Source organism: Typha latifolia, chromosome 1 (assembly GCF_019914945.1).
Source record: "Typha latifolia isolate L0001 chromosome 1, TyphaL0001v2, whole genome shotgun sequence".
Classification (NCBI taxonomy): Eukaryota; Viridiplantae; Streptophyta; class Magnoliopsida; order Poales; family Typhaceae; genus Typha; species Typha latifolia.
In genome coordinates this window covers 7,647,097-7,663,268 of record NC_133086.1, presented here as the reverse complement: position 1 = coordinate 7,663,268, position 16,172 = coordinate 7,647,097, and the positions used below count along the sequence as shown (strand labels likewise).

Below are 16,172 nucleotides of genomic sequence, written 5' to 3'. Positions count from 1 at the left end.
GGCTTCTCCTTTATTCCCATATATAAAGAGAGAGAGAGAGAGTTTTTGACCAAAATAGACTCTTTTTTTAAATTTATTACCGAAATGGACTACCCTCAAATGTATTTATCAAATGGGGTCTAATTCACTATAGCCCTAACAAAAACGTTGATCAATTCAGCATTTTTATCGCCAGACAATTTAGACTAAGTTAAAGAGATTTCATATATAAAACGCTAAATTGATCAACAATTTTAGGACAAGACAAAAACGATGAATTGTCCAGAGAAAAAACATTGATCAATTCATCATTTTTGTTAAGGTTACAGTGAATTAAATCTCATTTGGTAAATAAATTTGAAGATAGTCCATTCCGATAAAAGAATTTTGAAACAAGGCTGTGTATATATATATATATATATATATGAAAGGTTAATATAAGGAGTAGATGTGATTTTGTCGGCAATAATAGACAATAGAAAAAGTATCAAGTTGAAAATGTCTCACAAAAACGTGTCACAGAGTAGTAGTTACTGCTGTAAAAGAATATAGGTACATATATCAAAGTTTCATTTTTCTTAATATAGAATTAGTACTACTCATGCTTATACTGTAAATATAAAACAAATAGTCATCTCTATATGCATGTGAGAGATTCTTTTAGATAGATCTATAACTTAGGAGGAGTCACTGCTACTTAATACATGGGCTGAATCACTTAAACAATTCTTCTAAGATGATAGGTTATAAAAAAGTCAAATTCATATGTTACATGAAGCCATAATTTAATTCAAAAAGATATATAATGTAGATGGCATGCATCCAACGACTTCAATCGCTCTTAAAAGAATACAAAAAATTATAGTATTTTAGTGGATATGATTAAAACCGTCAATGATTAATGCGTTAATTGCGAATACAATCAGACAAACAAAATTAAATCCTCCTATAAATTTTGATCGACCCACTAAAGCATTCATAGATTTTTATTAGAATATAGCACACAAGTCAATCTTGTAATCTCAGGGTGCAAGATTGTCTTAGAATATAAAATGTAAAGGCTATTGTTTTCTAATGGTTCAAGTTTTTAAAATAATTGTGAATTTATCACACCATTATGCTAAGTAGTTGCCTAAGTGTTAGAATAAAAAAAATATATACATACATTATTATTTTTTAACCGTTTTAAGTTTATGATTACTATTTTTTAACCGCTTAAATTTATAGAGTAATTTGTGAATCTAAATATTAAAAATAAAAAGATTACCATATGATGAAGTTAGTGCTTCCTAGTTCTTTCCTTCCAAATCTCTCTTTTCACATTTCCCCTTGTACCTTTGAATCCAAAATCAAATAAGATAAAAACTGCCCTTTACCAGCTTCGGTCTCCCTTCCAGGGGTAGCACATTTAACTTGCAGTAATCTCCTCTCTTCAGATTTTTGTAGCATAGGCAGCAAAGGAGACAAGCAGAGGAAAGCTCCAGGTAAAAATATCATCTATCCAACTTGCAACTATACTATACTTCAACCAAGGTATCATATTATCTCTTAATCTCTTCATTGAAAAGGTTAAACATCACATTCTTTTTGAAAATATCTATCCATCATTTACTCAAAAGAAATTATCAAGAATGCACCTGGAAAAGTAATTCCTATTGTCTCCCATACAACTTAATCATGGAACCCAATCCATTATTTGTATTTATATATATTAACACTGCTTTTACTCCTTTATACTTGAAAGAAAGTTTTGTATTTGTTTTCCAACCATTTCAAATTGAGGTTAATTCAAATCAATTAATAAGTTAATAGTGGATGCATGGTTTCCTCTCCTCTATATAAAGATACAAACACCTCAATAAACAACAACAAATTTCTCATTCTCCTTCTTTCATTATTCTTCTTCTGACTGTTTTCACTACAATGCATTCTTCCCTCCATCTCCATCTCCATCTCCATCTCTTCTTCTTCTTCTTCTTCTTCTTCTTCTTCTTCTTCTCTATTTCTCCCTCTACCTCCATTCCCATCTCCCTCACTGACCATTTTACCCTTCCCTCCTCCTCCTCCTCCATCTCTTCTTTCTCCTCTCCCCAAGAGTACATAGACCCCACCTACCCTGCTCCTCTCCTCCCCTCTTCCAGTCCTAATTGCTCCCACTTCCTCTTTCACCACTCCTTCTCCAACACCTATGGCTCTCCTCCTTTCACCACCTCCTACTCCCCTCCACCCTCTTGCCCCCCTCCGTGGTCCCGCCTCGTCCTCGACCTCTCCTTCGCCTCCGCCGGCGACCAGTACGACCGCATCGCTGCCGTGTGGATCGACGGCGTCGAGCTCCTCCGCACGAGCACCGCCGAGCCCAACGACGCCGGCGTTTTCTGGCGCGTCCGCAAGGACGTCACCCGTTTCTCCTCCCTCTTCCGCCGCCCCGAGGGCGGCAATATCTCCATGATGCTGGAGAACATCGTCAACGACGTCTACACCGGAGTCTACCACGTCAACGCCTCGCTCAATTTCTACAGCGAGGAGGAAATTGAACCGGATCTTGCGTACGGAGTTGGGGAGGAAAAGGCGCAACCTTTGTACTTGGAGCCGGCGGATTTGATCGTACCGATCTCGGAAGAGAACGGGGAAGACGGCTTCTGGTTTCGTATTCGGAACGAGTCCGACGTGCGTTTCACTAATGTCAGCATTCCGTCGAACACCTACCGGGCGGTTCTCGAAATCTTTGTCTCCTTCCACTCCAACGATGAGTTCTGGTACACCAATCCGCCCGATTCATACCTTGAGAAGAACAATCTCACAACGAAGCGAGGGAATGGCTTTTTCCGCCAGGTCTTCGCGACGGTTGATGGGAAGGTCGCCGGATCGGTGGTTCCCTTCCCGGTCATATTTACGGGAGGAATCAATCCATTGTTCTGGGCACCAGTTGTCGGTCTCGGGGCATTCGATCTCCCATCTTATAACCTAGAATTGACTCCATTCTTAGGAACTCTCTTAGATGGAAACAACTCTCACGATCTCGGCCTCGGAGTGACCGACGGCATCGAATTTTGGCTTGTCGATGCAAATCTACACCTCTGGCTGGATAAGAACTCAGATTCCGTCACCGCAGAGCTCGTGGATTACCACGTCCCTAACATCTCAATCTCTCGCCGATACGACTTCCATCTCTTGAATGGAACATTCAAGATCGAAGCAGGGAGGAAATCCCACATCTCAGGATGGGTGAATTCGTCGCTCGGAAACCTGACAACCGACGTGGATCAGAAGCTCAAGTTCAAGAGCTCGATCGAGTACACAGATGACGGCAACTGCAAGGGCGTTCACATAAAGGCAAAGTCGAAGATCGACGTGAGGATAAGGTCGGGTCCGAAGACGCTGTACGCACAAGAGACGTTCAAAACCAAGTACCCGCTCGCGATCATAACATCGACTTTGCAAGGGGAGAACGATACCTACACATCGAGGACAAATCTTTCGCACACCCTGTACGAAGAGAGCAGCCGCACGGTCGGCAAGGATGTGACCACCGTGGCGGTCACGGATCGGCAGGACGCGAGTGGGTGGATGCTTGTCGAGGACCACTCGGTGCTCTCTGGCTCTGCCGGCACTCAACAAATCTACCAATTCCGCGACAAAAACGGCATCTACAAAAGGATGGTTAGAGCCAGAGATGGCGTACTTCTGAGCGACAACACGACCGCAAGTACCGCCGGCTTCGCGTCGATGTAACTTTTTCTTAACAATCTTTTTTGCTGCTTTACTTCGTCCATTGTGTGTTTATAAATGCATCTCTCTCTCTCTCTCTCTCTCTCTCTCTCTCTCTCTCTCTCTCTCTGTTTCTTGTTAAATTCTAGCATTCAATTTCGGAGGATGATATGTTCTAGCTAATATTTTGGTAGGATCAATAGAAAATTACTGGCTTTATAAGTAAAGAGCAATCAAAATTAAGTCTTTATTTATTTCAAGTTTATATATATAATTAGCACTTCATCCTCTACGAGAAATTATATGGGTCAACAGGGAGCTCAGGGAAGTCTGATACCATCTCCTTGTCCCAATCCAAGATAGCATCTACAAAAGAACTGGAACCCTCGCACGAATCTCCTGGAGCAACACTGTTCACCTCCACATCCATCATGCTGTTATACCAATCACTGATCAAACCATCTGGGTTAGCAAATTCGTTCCCTTTGAGTAGCTTCACCTGGGTAGAAGAAGAAGAAGAAGCTTGTGGATCATGGTGATCAGGATATTGCACATCCTCTACGAGGAAGTCACTCCAGTTGAGCTCCTGCACCGGAGGTAGCTCAGTAGCTCCGGCCATGGTCACCGACGAGGACGACGAGGCTTCATGAGGGGACTGTCGGATGAGGCCACTGAAGGCGTGGAATTGCTGCAAGAGGTCCAACGGCGGGCTACCTTCGTGGGCGGAGTCGAAGCGCAGCGTCGTCGGCTTCCAGTTCCAGAGGAAGACGTTCTTGAGGTCGCGATTGAGAGAGCTGATAGGAGTACTACTCCCGCCGCCGCCGCCATGCGAGGATCGTTGTCGACGCGGTGTGTTATGTTTAGGGGCGGCGGCGGAGCAGTTGGCAAGGCTGTCGATGCTGTGCATGACGTCGGAGATGGGGCGGTGGGTGACGGGGTCGATCCCCTTCTGGCAGAGCTTCTTGCTGAGCTTGGTGTTCCAGAAGTTCTTGACGTCGTTGTCAGTTCGGCCAGGCAGTTGATTTGCTATTATAGACCACCTGAAAACAAGACCAGAGAGCAATGTCTTTTAAGCTTCGATTGAAATTAGTTTGTGTTTCAATTGAATTGATTCGATTTTCAATTTGAACCTATTTCTAGCCGCTTGATAATAAGTATATTCAAACTTATCATAAATCAAGTCTGAATCAAGCTTAAATTGAATCTTGAATGGTCTACATTTAATACCAAATTAAAACTTATAAATTAAATCTTATTAAAACTAGCTTGATCCAGGTTGGATTTGCTCTCTCTCTCTCTCTCTCTCTCTCTCTCTCTCATATATATGTCATGGTTAGTTAAGTTTGTTCTGGCACTAGAGCTCATTTATTTGATCATCCCCCCTTCATGCCATTTTACCTCCTTTCACTAAGATAGGGAGCCAAGGTTGGCATGCATAACAAGAGTTCATGGGTTAATTAAGTAATAGTTTTCGTATTATGTACTTAATGATTGCTTTGTACTCTGTAGTATATTATGAAAAGCCCTTTTTGCAGCCACATTTGCACATCTCTTTCCAAAATTATTCTAAACACAACTCAAATTATTAAAGCATAAGACTTATTTAGACTCATTTTAAATATTACAATTTTTAATTTGATTTCAAACTCCCCATCCTTGAATTGCTCTCACTCTTAGCATTGTTTTGCAAATTTAAGAAGAGCATAGAAATTCTCTACTACTTTGTCACAGCTAATATATTCCCAATCTGTTCGTTAAAATGTTGGCATGCGACGATAAAATTTGGTACCATTAACAGTTAATATTACACAAAAATGTTATATTCTCTATAAATAATTTAGTACTAGAGATGTACAAAATGGAAGAAGTTAAATTAATTAGTATCTTACCTGCTTCCTATCATTGAGTGAAGAGTGATAATATGATCTTCTTCCTCTGGAGTGAAGTTTTCATGCTTCAGATTTGGCCTCAAGTAGTTGGTATACCTCAGTCTGCAACTTTTACCACATCTCTTCAACCCTGCAGACCTCTCACCAAAGTAATACAATGAGAGCTACAAGTTGTATGCCAGAAGAAGAGAAGATTTAAGCACACTCAAAGTATATATATGACCTGCTCTCTTTGGAACTGAGGTCCAGTTTCCAGTTCCATGAGTTGAGGTGTAAGCCAGGAGCTTTGCATCCTCCTCAGGTGTCCATAAACCCTTCTTTACGTTCGATTTATCGCAGCAAGGAGGCCTCCCCATCTCACCTAGCAAATGCATTAACCTCAATTTTTTAGGTAGCAAGAAGTAACAACACTTGTAAACAAACAAACAAAAAAATTGTAGAAGAAAAGATCAAAACAACATTGGTGTCTGTCCAACCTTAAACCTTAATTAGCTTGCAATCTCACTCAAGAGGAGAGAAATAAGGAGGAAGGTAGATAAATATAGCGAGTGATGAGGAGGAGGGGGTCTATAAAAAAATTATAAAAAAGAAATGAGAAGATGAAGGCAAGAAAAGCATGAGATCCTTCCTCATTAATCAAATGGTGGCATGATTGTTAATGTTGTCACCTTAGAATCAGTCTGAGATGAGAGATAAAGAAGAGGTGATGAGTTCAGTATCCAACCACACCTACATACTCAAATGACACCACTATTCTAAGCATTTGAATGATTATTCTATGAACAAACTAGTGATTTATATACATATATAAATATAGAAGAGGTGGATATCTTGGGTCCTTTAGTTTTTAATAGAGGTGTCTTTTTTATCAATGATGTCAGGTTCAATTTGGGTGGGCTATTTGGTTAAGCTTTGTAACCTCCCTGCCTGCATGAATATGTTTATTTTGTGACCCATTTTTCACAGCTTTGTCATGGAATTTACACGATATAAACGCCGCCACATTTCGCTTCTATGCAAAGAAAAATACTGTGAGCATATAAGATTCCCACCAGAACTCTCGTCTTTTACGTAGATTCCTCTCAAATTCAATTAACCTTTAAAGTCTAAATTATATAACAATAAAACGATATAAACGTTCAGATTCTTTTTGCCATATAAACATGTAATCTGAGGGCATTTCTTTTCTTTTTTTTTACTGTTGAATAATATATATTTTAGGAAGAGGATAGCAAGCAAGCAAAAGAACTTTGAGCGTAAATGTACGTATGAGATGAAGATAAAAGCTAAACAATACGAATTATTGATATGGCCTTTTTGGGATTACATTAGCTTTGAAGGCCAAAGATAAAGTGTCCACTGAAAGCATGGATAAATAAATCAAGGGAGAAAAGTAAACATTATTATGGAAAAGGACCCTTTTTATTGCTGTAGGGCCAAATGCCTGGATTTATGATTTCCTCAACGTCACATATACAAGTACAGCAGGAAATGTCTACTGCATGGAGAATTAGACATCAGTTAACACAGCCTGCTCAGATTACTAAATGATGATGAGCATACTGGTTCTACCAGAAAAGGTTAACATCTCTGGAATGAATGGTCTCTTCAAATGTTGAACATTGATCTATTAAAAATAGAAAAATCATAAGAAAAAAAGAAAAAAGAAAGACTGCGAACACCACAGTATCAAGCTCAGGAGCCTTAAGACTCCACGACAAGCGGGCCTGCTACTCGGTATCTCTGATGCCAAGCTGCTCTTCAGTTTTGCAGGGTTCCTTTTCTTCTTCCTGTTCATTCAATAATGTTGGATCAGATAATACCCAGTATTGCTTGTTTTCAGAAAAGATGCAAAACATTGTCTTTCTATTCTTCCCTGATAATATATATATTATAGAAATGTTTGTGATAGACAATTTTTATTGTGTGTTATAAATAACATTCCTAGATTTTAGATGTTGATACAAACTTAAAATAGAAATTTTTTACTTCATGTATAATTATTTCCTAATTGATTTTCTTAGGTGACCCTCTTCTATAAACCGTCCATTCAATTTGGAGAACTCAGAGGCTGATCTAGGACTCGATAGTACAAACAAATATAAGAGTCTAAGAAAATAGAATAGGAAAAAGAAAACCAAACAGAACCTAAATCATTGTCAAGAAATAAAAAATTTAGGTGAGGCTCAGAAGGGTTATTTTGCTAGAAAAAAAATAAGATAACCATCCTACTATGAAACATGCAGCAGAAGGCTGATCACTCAACTTCAGTGGTTAAAATCTAACCTATAGTTAGCAGGCTATCTTCCCAGATATTAACTAAATTACTTAACGGTAAGGTTTGATACCTCAATTTTAGTTGTGTGCCTTTCTAACTAGTGGTAATTGGTTGAGTCCGTTCAGGATCAACATCTGATATCAAGACAGAAAGTTAGTATCCTATCCTAACATGATCCACCATTTGCATCAGGTTTCCCAAACCAATACCTGCCCCACATAGAAAAGAGCCAGATTAAGTAGGACAAGCATTTCATGTGTAAAATGAGCTGAACTTTCCAGGGCCTGATCCAATAACATCAGGCATATGCATATGTCTTGACCTGGACCTGACCTGATTGTCTAATAGTTCATATTTTGATGTACGATACATTAACTGTTTAACTATAGGTTAGGCCAAAAGTTTTGGGACCAAGACCCTGCTAGAATGGGAAAGGAAAAAAAAATGAAATGAAGACTCCGAGAGAGCCTATTAAGCTGCATATTACACTTACTGATGGCAAGTTTGTTTCCTCTTATCACTATCAAAATATATTGAAGACGTATAATAATTTGTATAGCTGATAAATAAAAAGCTTACCGTTTTGGGGTAATTTACATCATTCCTATTATTTGGCAGGTTTATTACTTTCCCAACAATCACAGTGATATCATCTAGCTTACCACCTGCAGATACAAGTATGACATGAAGCAGCGCAAAAACTAAGCTACATTTATATGTAGTCTAGAGTCAAATACCTGTTAGTTTCCTTCCAAGTATCTTCTTCCACAGTGGCACATCAAATCCCTGCACATAGAGGATTAAGAAATGTTACATATTTCATGCGAACAAGGTGGGTTCCATGCAGGACATTTTGCACGAGCTTGCAGCTAACATAAAGCCCAACTGTCTTTATTTGGATGGAATGAATAATTTCGTGCTATATCGAGACAAATTTCTCTTTGATCATTAAAGTCTAACTAATCTGATTAGGTATTTTGCCATCACATTCATGTCAATGGCATATACAGTTCATTATCAATTATAGAGGATCATTCAAACAATTTCATCATACCCTATTTCGAGCTTCGATGGAGTAGGGTGAATCAAAAGTAGCATCTAATGAATGATTGTTTGCAAGATCCGCTAGTGCCTTAGCTGCAATTCAAGTTATGATTCCAATTAGGTCAAAGTATGGGTGAATCAACTGAAGTAGACAATAAGTTGGAAATCTACCGGCCTCAACCACATCTTGAAACCTAGATATCACAGAAGTAATTTCATGATCAAATAAGTTATCGAAGAGCCCATCTGAACCCATGACAATAGTGTCTCCTTCAGCCAATTCAATACTGCATACCTGTACAAGGAGATTAAAGAAATTTAGTATCAAAATACAGAAGTCCAAGAAACATAATTCAGAGCCAAGCAGTTCAGATGCAGATGCAGATGTGCATGTGTTTAACCATCTGAAGTAGCAAGATCTGAAAACTGTAACCACAACAGAACAATTCAGCATTCATAAACATTGCAGGAAATGATGTATATGTGCCTGTATTTAAGTTACTTTGACTAAATTGATGAGTATAGGGCATGAAGAAAATCAGAATGACAGAGAAGGTCAAATAGGTGCATAAGGTAATGCTCTGCAGTCATATAGGTCAAAGAGGAATTACAAGCATGACTTCCATAAGTATTTAGCAGTTTGATCACAGCTGTCACCAATTCTTCAATCCTCCGCAAAGTCAAGCAAATTAAAAGACTGAAAGTGATGCGGATATCACTAATAGGACGCGATGGCGTGTGTACCAGCGCAGGGGGCGCCGACAGTTGATGATCCCTCCTATAGGGATCTGGTTCTGATTTTGATTTATTTAGGGTGTCTTTTGTTTATTTCTTATGTAGAGTGTTTTTTGCTTAATTTCATTGTAGGTCTATATATAGACCCGTTATATTTTTTTTGGAACTTAATGAAAGTTTATATGATTTTATTCTCTGAAGAATTTTGGTGTGAAACCATTCTTAGGGTGGAGGTGTGAAACCCCATTCCTTTCCTTCTTATTTTCCTCTTTCATCTTTCTCCACCACGTTTTGCATCAGAAAGACTGCATTGCCATGCTGCACGCAATCACGAGGAAGGTTGATGAGAAGAGTTAGCTATCTACAACATACCGTGTCAACTAAAGGAATCTAGAAGTAGGCCTTCAAAAGTTCCTCTAGTTAGAAAGCCTAGAAAAAGGAGAAAGATGAAATCATGGTAGGTCTTACTCTTGGTTTGTCCCAAGTTCATAGATAGTACTGTTTGAGTAGAACAAACTATGAGGTAAACCTTGGACTTGCCTATGACAAGAAGCAACTAGATGTCATCCCAATAAAGTTTTCCCAAATATTCCACACCTTACATGGTATTAAAGATCAATATAATATTATTGCTCAGTCATATATAAGCTATTGAGGTGAATCCGGCATAACAAAGCACTGGAGGACACTAATGACAGTGCAGACAAAATGAAAGAAGATAACCGTTGCATCTTGATATGTTTGGCCAATTATCTCAGAGCTTAACTGGAAAGGACAGTCAAAATAGTGTTCTTGTGGAGATGTAGCAAAAACCACTCGCCCTGCATCATACAATTAACAAAGGAAATGAAAAATGATGTGAATCCACAAATAAACTATGTTAAGCCAACCTAGAAAGGAAATGGTTACCATGATTTGATCACACCTTTTCGAAGAACTCTTAGTCCACAATCTCCAACATTGGCAATTTTCAGAGTTCCAGATTTCTCCAGCATAGCAATAATTCTGTAAAAAACATACAAGTCATAAGCAAGTTGCCTCAACTTAATTTGGTAAATGTATGCAGTAACAACAGGTAACAAAGAGGAACTCAGCAATCAACAGTAGCAAGTGGTGACAGCACAAGTAGCAAGGAGGTTGCCGATAAATAGGATATGTTAAAATAATAACCTTGAGAATCTGTAAGACCTCCCAGTCATGTCAAATATATACTCAACAACTAATCATCTACATAGAAGGTTGTGATTGAAAATCTTTCTCCATTCTCACAGGCTAAGGAACAGAAAAACAGAAACAATTGACCTTTAGAAGCATAATTATTGTCTCTTTACATCTTCATATAGTAATACGAAGTGATGGAAAAAAGCAAGGTTCCCAGTATCGAGATAGGGATTGGTATCAGTCGTCCAAAAAAATGATTGTAATGGCAGCTCGTATCGAATCAAACTATTTTTTAATTATGTAAAATTTTAAATATTACCTAAAAATGCAAAAAAAAATTAGAAAAAGTGATAGAAAAATAAGAAAATAAAAATTACTCAGCAGCACTAACTTTTGCTGTAGGTGCGCAGCAGTAATAGACAAGCAGGAAGAGAAAGAGAGAAAGAGAGAGAATGAGAGTGGAATTAAAAACTAAAAAAGATATTAAAAAATAAACTCACCCAAGGTCGCCGAAGGTCGAGGTCGTCGAAGAACATCACCTGAGGTTGAGATCGTCAGAGATCTACTCGCCGGGTGGAAGAGGTGAGAGAGAGAGAGAGAGAGAGAGAGAGAGAGAGAGAGAGAGAGAGAAAGAGAGAGAGGGATAAGAGAAGAGAAAGAGAGGGCTGGTTGGGGGGAAGGGCATCAATTATTGATGTCTCCCCGGGTCAGATCTGACCCATTCCTGCCTGTTTCAAGCGAGATCGGCTATCGGCCGATACCCCAGCCGAAACCAGCCAACCGGCTAGTTTCAGTCAGGATCGGGATAGGGCCAATTCTGATATGTTTCAGCCAACCCTACTTAGAATCGGTCGAAACTAGAAACCTTAGAAAAAAGTATGTGATGCTAAAGATATAATATGAAGCTAGACTGGGAAAACCAGACATAGAAGCTTGAAAGAAATACATGAGCAATATTTGCAAAGAAGTGAAGGGCAAGGTATCTAAATTTAAAGATTGAGGAGCTCCTCAAGAATGTCTGAAATTTCACTTTTATCAGAAATATCAGCAAAAGTCAAAGGTAAATCATATAGGTTCTATATTTTATCTTCCCAAAACTTTTGTTTTGCAAATGCATTCTAATGTGACACATGACAAACAGTTATTTATTGGGTTTCATACAATCAGAACAGGAAATTCAAGTATAAAATTTGAGGATGGGATAACAGTCTTGCAATTGAATAAAAAATATATCCCTTCGCTTGACATTCTTATTACATTTAGGTGCATGTGTCGCAAGGATGTTTACATGAGCAACTTGACATCAAGGTGCATCCCTTATTTCAACTTTCTGGTGATGTATAATTCAGTAAGCCTCAATGAGTTTTAAAAGCAATTAACTTCCAGAGTGAGGCAACAAAATAATCAAGAAACTTGTTGCAACCATCCGCATAAGAAAATCTATCTGAGGAAGACGGAAAGGAGGAAAGAAATATAACTAACACTTACACAGTCGCTGATCCTCTAGAAGAGGTTGCAGCATGGGCCTTTCTCAAGAGAATCTGAGGATCATAGTTGACCTGTCAAAGGCACAAGTTATGTCTAGCATACTAGTAGCAAGCATGCAGATACAATAACAGAGTATAAATTATTGAGATAATAAGTTGGTAATATTTCCTCAATCTTTGAAAGTAGAATTTTTGCAGGTAATACAAGTTTCTGATTCATAAGTAAATATTCTAAAGGTCTTTAGTCAGCAGGCAAGTGAGCTGAGGAATTCCTGAAGCCCAGAAACCGGGCATGCATCTAGGTGCTCATCTAGTTGTCAAAGTGCATCAAAAAGAGAATGGAGTAACAAAGAAAGAAATTAATCATTATCCTATAATTCAGAAAATAAAGAAACCCTCTTTCACTTAGGAAGTCAGAATATAGTAACTTTTTAACCCAATCAATCTCATAATATCCAAGTACTAAGATAAAAACAAGTGTCACTCTATGTAAATCATAATAAAACCTGATAGAGAAGAAAACTTGAAAAAAATGTGTCAGTGGGCTAGCAGTTCCAGCTAACATGGTTTTCCTAGAAAAACAAAGGGACCATTTCCTAAAACAACTCTTAAACATCTGACACTGCAAGAGTTTTAAGATGAAAAGTTACGGGAAAAAAAAATGAAGTTCTAGGTCCTCAACTAGTTCCTCTGTTGTCAATTCCCCACAAAGATTCACAAGTTGTTAAACCAAATGGTGTAAAATGTAAATAACTAAGTCATATTCTAGTATTATGTATACAGATGTTTGGGTTCCAAAGAAACCTCAGTAAATCAGTTTGCTTCAACTTTGAATGAAAATCAAGACAGAATTGGCCATTAGTTGTACTTCTAGTTCGATTTTAATAATGAATACCTCTTCATCCATAACAAAATGTGAAGCATTTGCCATCAGCTCCCGAGAAAATAGTGCAGGATTGATGTTTCTTTCAGCCCATCTGTGAGTAAGTAATAGAAAGGCTAGAAGGATAAAAACCTTTAGTTAATGCAACTTGTAGGAAGCAACATTGAAATGATGCGACTTTAGAATAAATATTGTACCCTGAAACCCCATCTGCAACAGCAAGAACTCTGCCATTGTAACTACTCACAAAGAAGGCATCCTCACCACCTGTGTCAGCCTTAATAAAAGAAAAAAATTTTGAGAACTTCCATTTGGCAGGAAAAAGAAAACCTGACCAACAGACCCATATAGCAGTCCAAAAGTAAGGTCAAATGTCATGTGAAATTTCAAGAATATTAGAATTTGAACTACCTTTTTTGGGTGAGGGATTAGATGTGTTCCAACAGAGAAAGACAACTCCGACCTAGGATAATAAATAGCAAAAGTCAACCTACTGATTCAATTATTCTTAAAAATCTTGATACTCTTGAAACAGAAAACGTGAGCCCTTAATCGCCAACATTAACAAATTAAATCATCACTAGCTTCTAATATATAAAAGCTCAAATCACTGAGTTCAAAATATTATAACATATATGAAGTTTCTTGAAAAATGCCTATACCATAAGTATGAAAATGTGGATTCAGGAAACCACTATAAAGTATAAACTACTTGCCAACTTAGATTCTAGCACATATTCTCCAACCAATCATGGGTGGTTTACAATGTTCTCTCGCTTTGCACCAACCATATAGCACTGACCCAGTATCTAATTACCATCCGACTTAATGCATGCCTGAATCGACCAAACTGCATGCTGCCACAGTACTTGAAGTTCTGCTCAACAAATTCAGCCAGTTGTTGGTGATTCACTTAATTTACAATCCCTGCCTTGAACCAATTATCCACAAATTACGAGATAAAAAATCAGAAGGGACCCAAGAAACAAATGAATGAGGTAAAGCATAGCATAACCGAGGAACCCGAATTTGAATCCTGTTAACTTTAAAACTACATGCTTTATCACTAGTTGGCAACTATATCAAAGCCAACCCAAAATACATGAGCCATTTAAATAAACGAATTGATATAACGAAATGTGTCGTTATTATAAAATGCCAGGTAAGAGCATCCTTTCCTACAAGATAAATGATTTAATACTAACCACAAATTTATCTCTCCTAATCTAACATTTAAAAAAGTATAATCCCCTAAATAAATTGACTAAAAGTACAAGTTAATATGACCTGAAGTACCTGTAACCCTTTTAGTTTGTAAGGTGAACTAGTCCTTTTTTATTTCTCTCTACTAGATGGCACACTTTTTATGAAAAATAATGAATAATAAATTATTTTTATTACTTATTAGGAGGTTAGTTGAAGTCACACTCAATTGACGAGTCAGAGTCTTTGTATATTTATAATTGGACCCCTATATTTTGCAAATATTTGGTTAAATATAGAGGTCAATTTCTAAATATCGAAAAAAATCACATCAAAAGAAAGTCTTCATATATTTAAGATAAAAAAAAAACCATATATTTTGACTATATTACAAATGAAGCCTCTTTATTATTATTTACAAATGGGGCCCTCTATTTGCTAAAACAAAATTAAGCTGCCCATATCGTTGGTGTGCATTCGACAGCGTGTTCAGACTGGCCCTCACAAGAGTTAGCCTAAATAGAATCCAAACTTTGTATTGTTTGTCTTGGCATCTTTTTTATAGCAAATGAAGGATTATATTTGTAGATAATAATATAGAGAGATTTATTTGTAGATAATAATATAGAGAGATTTATTATAGTATAGTCAAAATATAGGGTGTTATTTATATTTTATAATTTTCATTTTAATTTATTATAGATGTATGGCGAGGTAAATCCACACCGGTGTATTCGTATATTTCAAAATCCTAACCACCCTATCTCTCTCTCGAATTGTCTGCTATACCCCTTAATTTATCAACGGACTGAAATTTCTATTAATAAATAACCGGTTTGTATCAAATCATACTCTTCCTACAGAACTGGAAAAAATATGTATGTGTAGTTCAAATTTGTAACGACTACAAGCTCATTTTATCATGAAATAAAAACACAAACAAACCCAACTTATTATAGCCTAAGTTAAGTGGTTTGAAGCTCAAATTTTGGACTAACAATAGAGAGAAACCATTTACAGAACACCTCCAGGGTTCAATCGCTTCTTGGTCGCAAGTAGATCGAAGGCGATGAAAAATTCTTGAGTCGTTTATTAAAGGAATCACCTTTAACTACATATATCATCAGTCACGTAAGAAAGGAACATCCTTTCACACAGAACTTCACCAAACAGACATCTGCAAGGTGAATTCACATAGACTACGTGCTCATTTCGTCAGAAAATGAGAAGCCACGTCTAAGTTTTAGAAAATGAAAGAAGACCCAATTCGCTACAGGTTAGTTTTGTAGGTTTGGAGATCAAAATTTAGTCTAAGAGCACAAGAAAGGCCATTTACCGAACACCTCGAGAGCACACTGGTTTCCTGGTCGGAGAAGAAGTGGGTATCAGAGGACGCGAAGCAGATGGAAGAAGAGAGCGAGAGGAGCAAGGAATCGGGAGCCACCAAGTAGCAGACCTCGCCATTGCTGCTATCCTGCGCCCCAAATTCTATGTCGAGCGGAAAGAGAGCCACGTCTGCTGCAATTATATACGGCTCTTTTCGATCTCTCTCTTTGAGCTACGTGGAGATTGGGATTTTGGGAGGGGTTGAGATGGGAACCCTCGCCTTTCGTATTGCTCACGGTGTATTGCTCCTCTATCTTTGTAAATTTGCATATTACACACAAATATTTAAGCAATTTAAATTTTACGGTTCAAACCCGGGCAAAATTAACAAAATACTCCCTCGCCTGGTTTAAACTTAACAACGTAACATAAAAGTTGCCCTCACCTCACCTGGGTTAGAAATAGAAAAGATACAGGGT

General features: G+C 37.8%; 3 protein-coding genes across 5 annotated transcripts; 1 reads left to right on the top strand and 2 right to left on the bottom strand.

The window, feature by feature from the left end:
* Positions 1–1,783: 1,783 nt before the first annotated feature.
* LOC140802779 (peptide-N4-(N-acetyl-beta-glucosaminyl)asparagine amidase A-like) lies at positions 1,784–4,885 on the top strand. The gene is made up of 2 exons (XM_073158400.1): positions 1,784–3,707; positions 4,003–4,885. The coding sequence occupies exons 1-2, from the start codon at positions 1,903–1,905 to the stop codon at positions 4,019–4,021; spliced, it is 1,824 nt and encodes a 607-aa protein (XP_073014501.1). The 5' UTR covers positions 1,784–1,902; the 3' UTR covers positions 4,022–4,885.
* On the bottom strand, positions 3,971–5,942 carry LOC140802780 (transcription factor MYB35-like). The gene is made up of 3 exons (XM_073158401.1): positions 5,800–5,942; positions 5,577–5,706; positions 3,971–4,727 (listed from the first exon to the last, which is right to left on the bottom strand). The coding sequence occupies exons 1-3, from the start codon at positions 5,930–5,932 to the stop codon at positions 3,977–3,979; spliced, it is 1,014 nt and encodes a 337-aa protein (XP_073014502.1). The 5' UTR covers positions 5,933–5,942; the 3' UTR covers positions 3,971–3,976.
* A 1,034-nt stretch (positions 5,943–6,976) lies between these two features.
* Positions 6,977–16,002, bottom strand: LOC140780556 (probable protein phosphatase 2C 26). 3 transcript variants are annotated; one of them, XM_073126187.1, is made up of 12 exons: positions 15,704–16,002; positions 13,576–13,627; positions 13,362–13,441; positions 13,177–13,280; positions 12,283–12,353; positions 10,559–10,638; positions 10,357–10,454; positions 9,070–9,193; positions 8,909–8,991; positions 8,592–8,640; positions 8,434–8,519; positions 6,977–7,366 (listed from the first exon to the last, which is right to left on the bottom strand). In XM_073126187.1, the coding sequence occupies exons 3-12, from the start codon at positions 13,396–13,398 to the stop codon at positions 7,307–7,309; spliced, it is 792 nt and encodes a 263-aa protein (XP_072982288.1). In that variant the 5' UTR covers positions 13,399–13,441; positions 13,576–13,627; positions 15,704–16,002; the 3' UTR covers positions 6,977–7,306. The 3 variants fall into 3 exon arrangements, with proteins under 3 accessions (XP_072982288.1, XP_072982287.1, XP_072982289.1); XM_073126186.1 differs by having other exon boundaries at positions 13,177–13,258; positions 15,704–15,967; XM_073126188.1 differs by lacking the exon at positions 15,704–16,002 and adding an exon at positions 13,967–13,987.
* Positions 16,003–16,172: the final 170 nt, after the last annotated feature.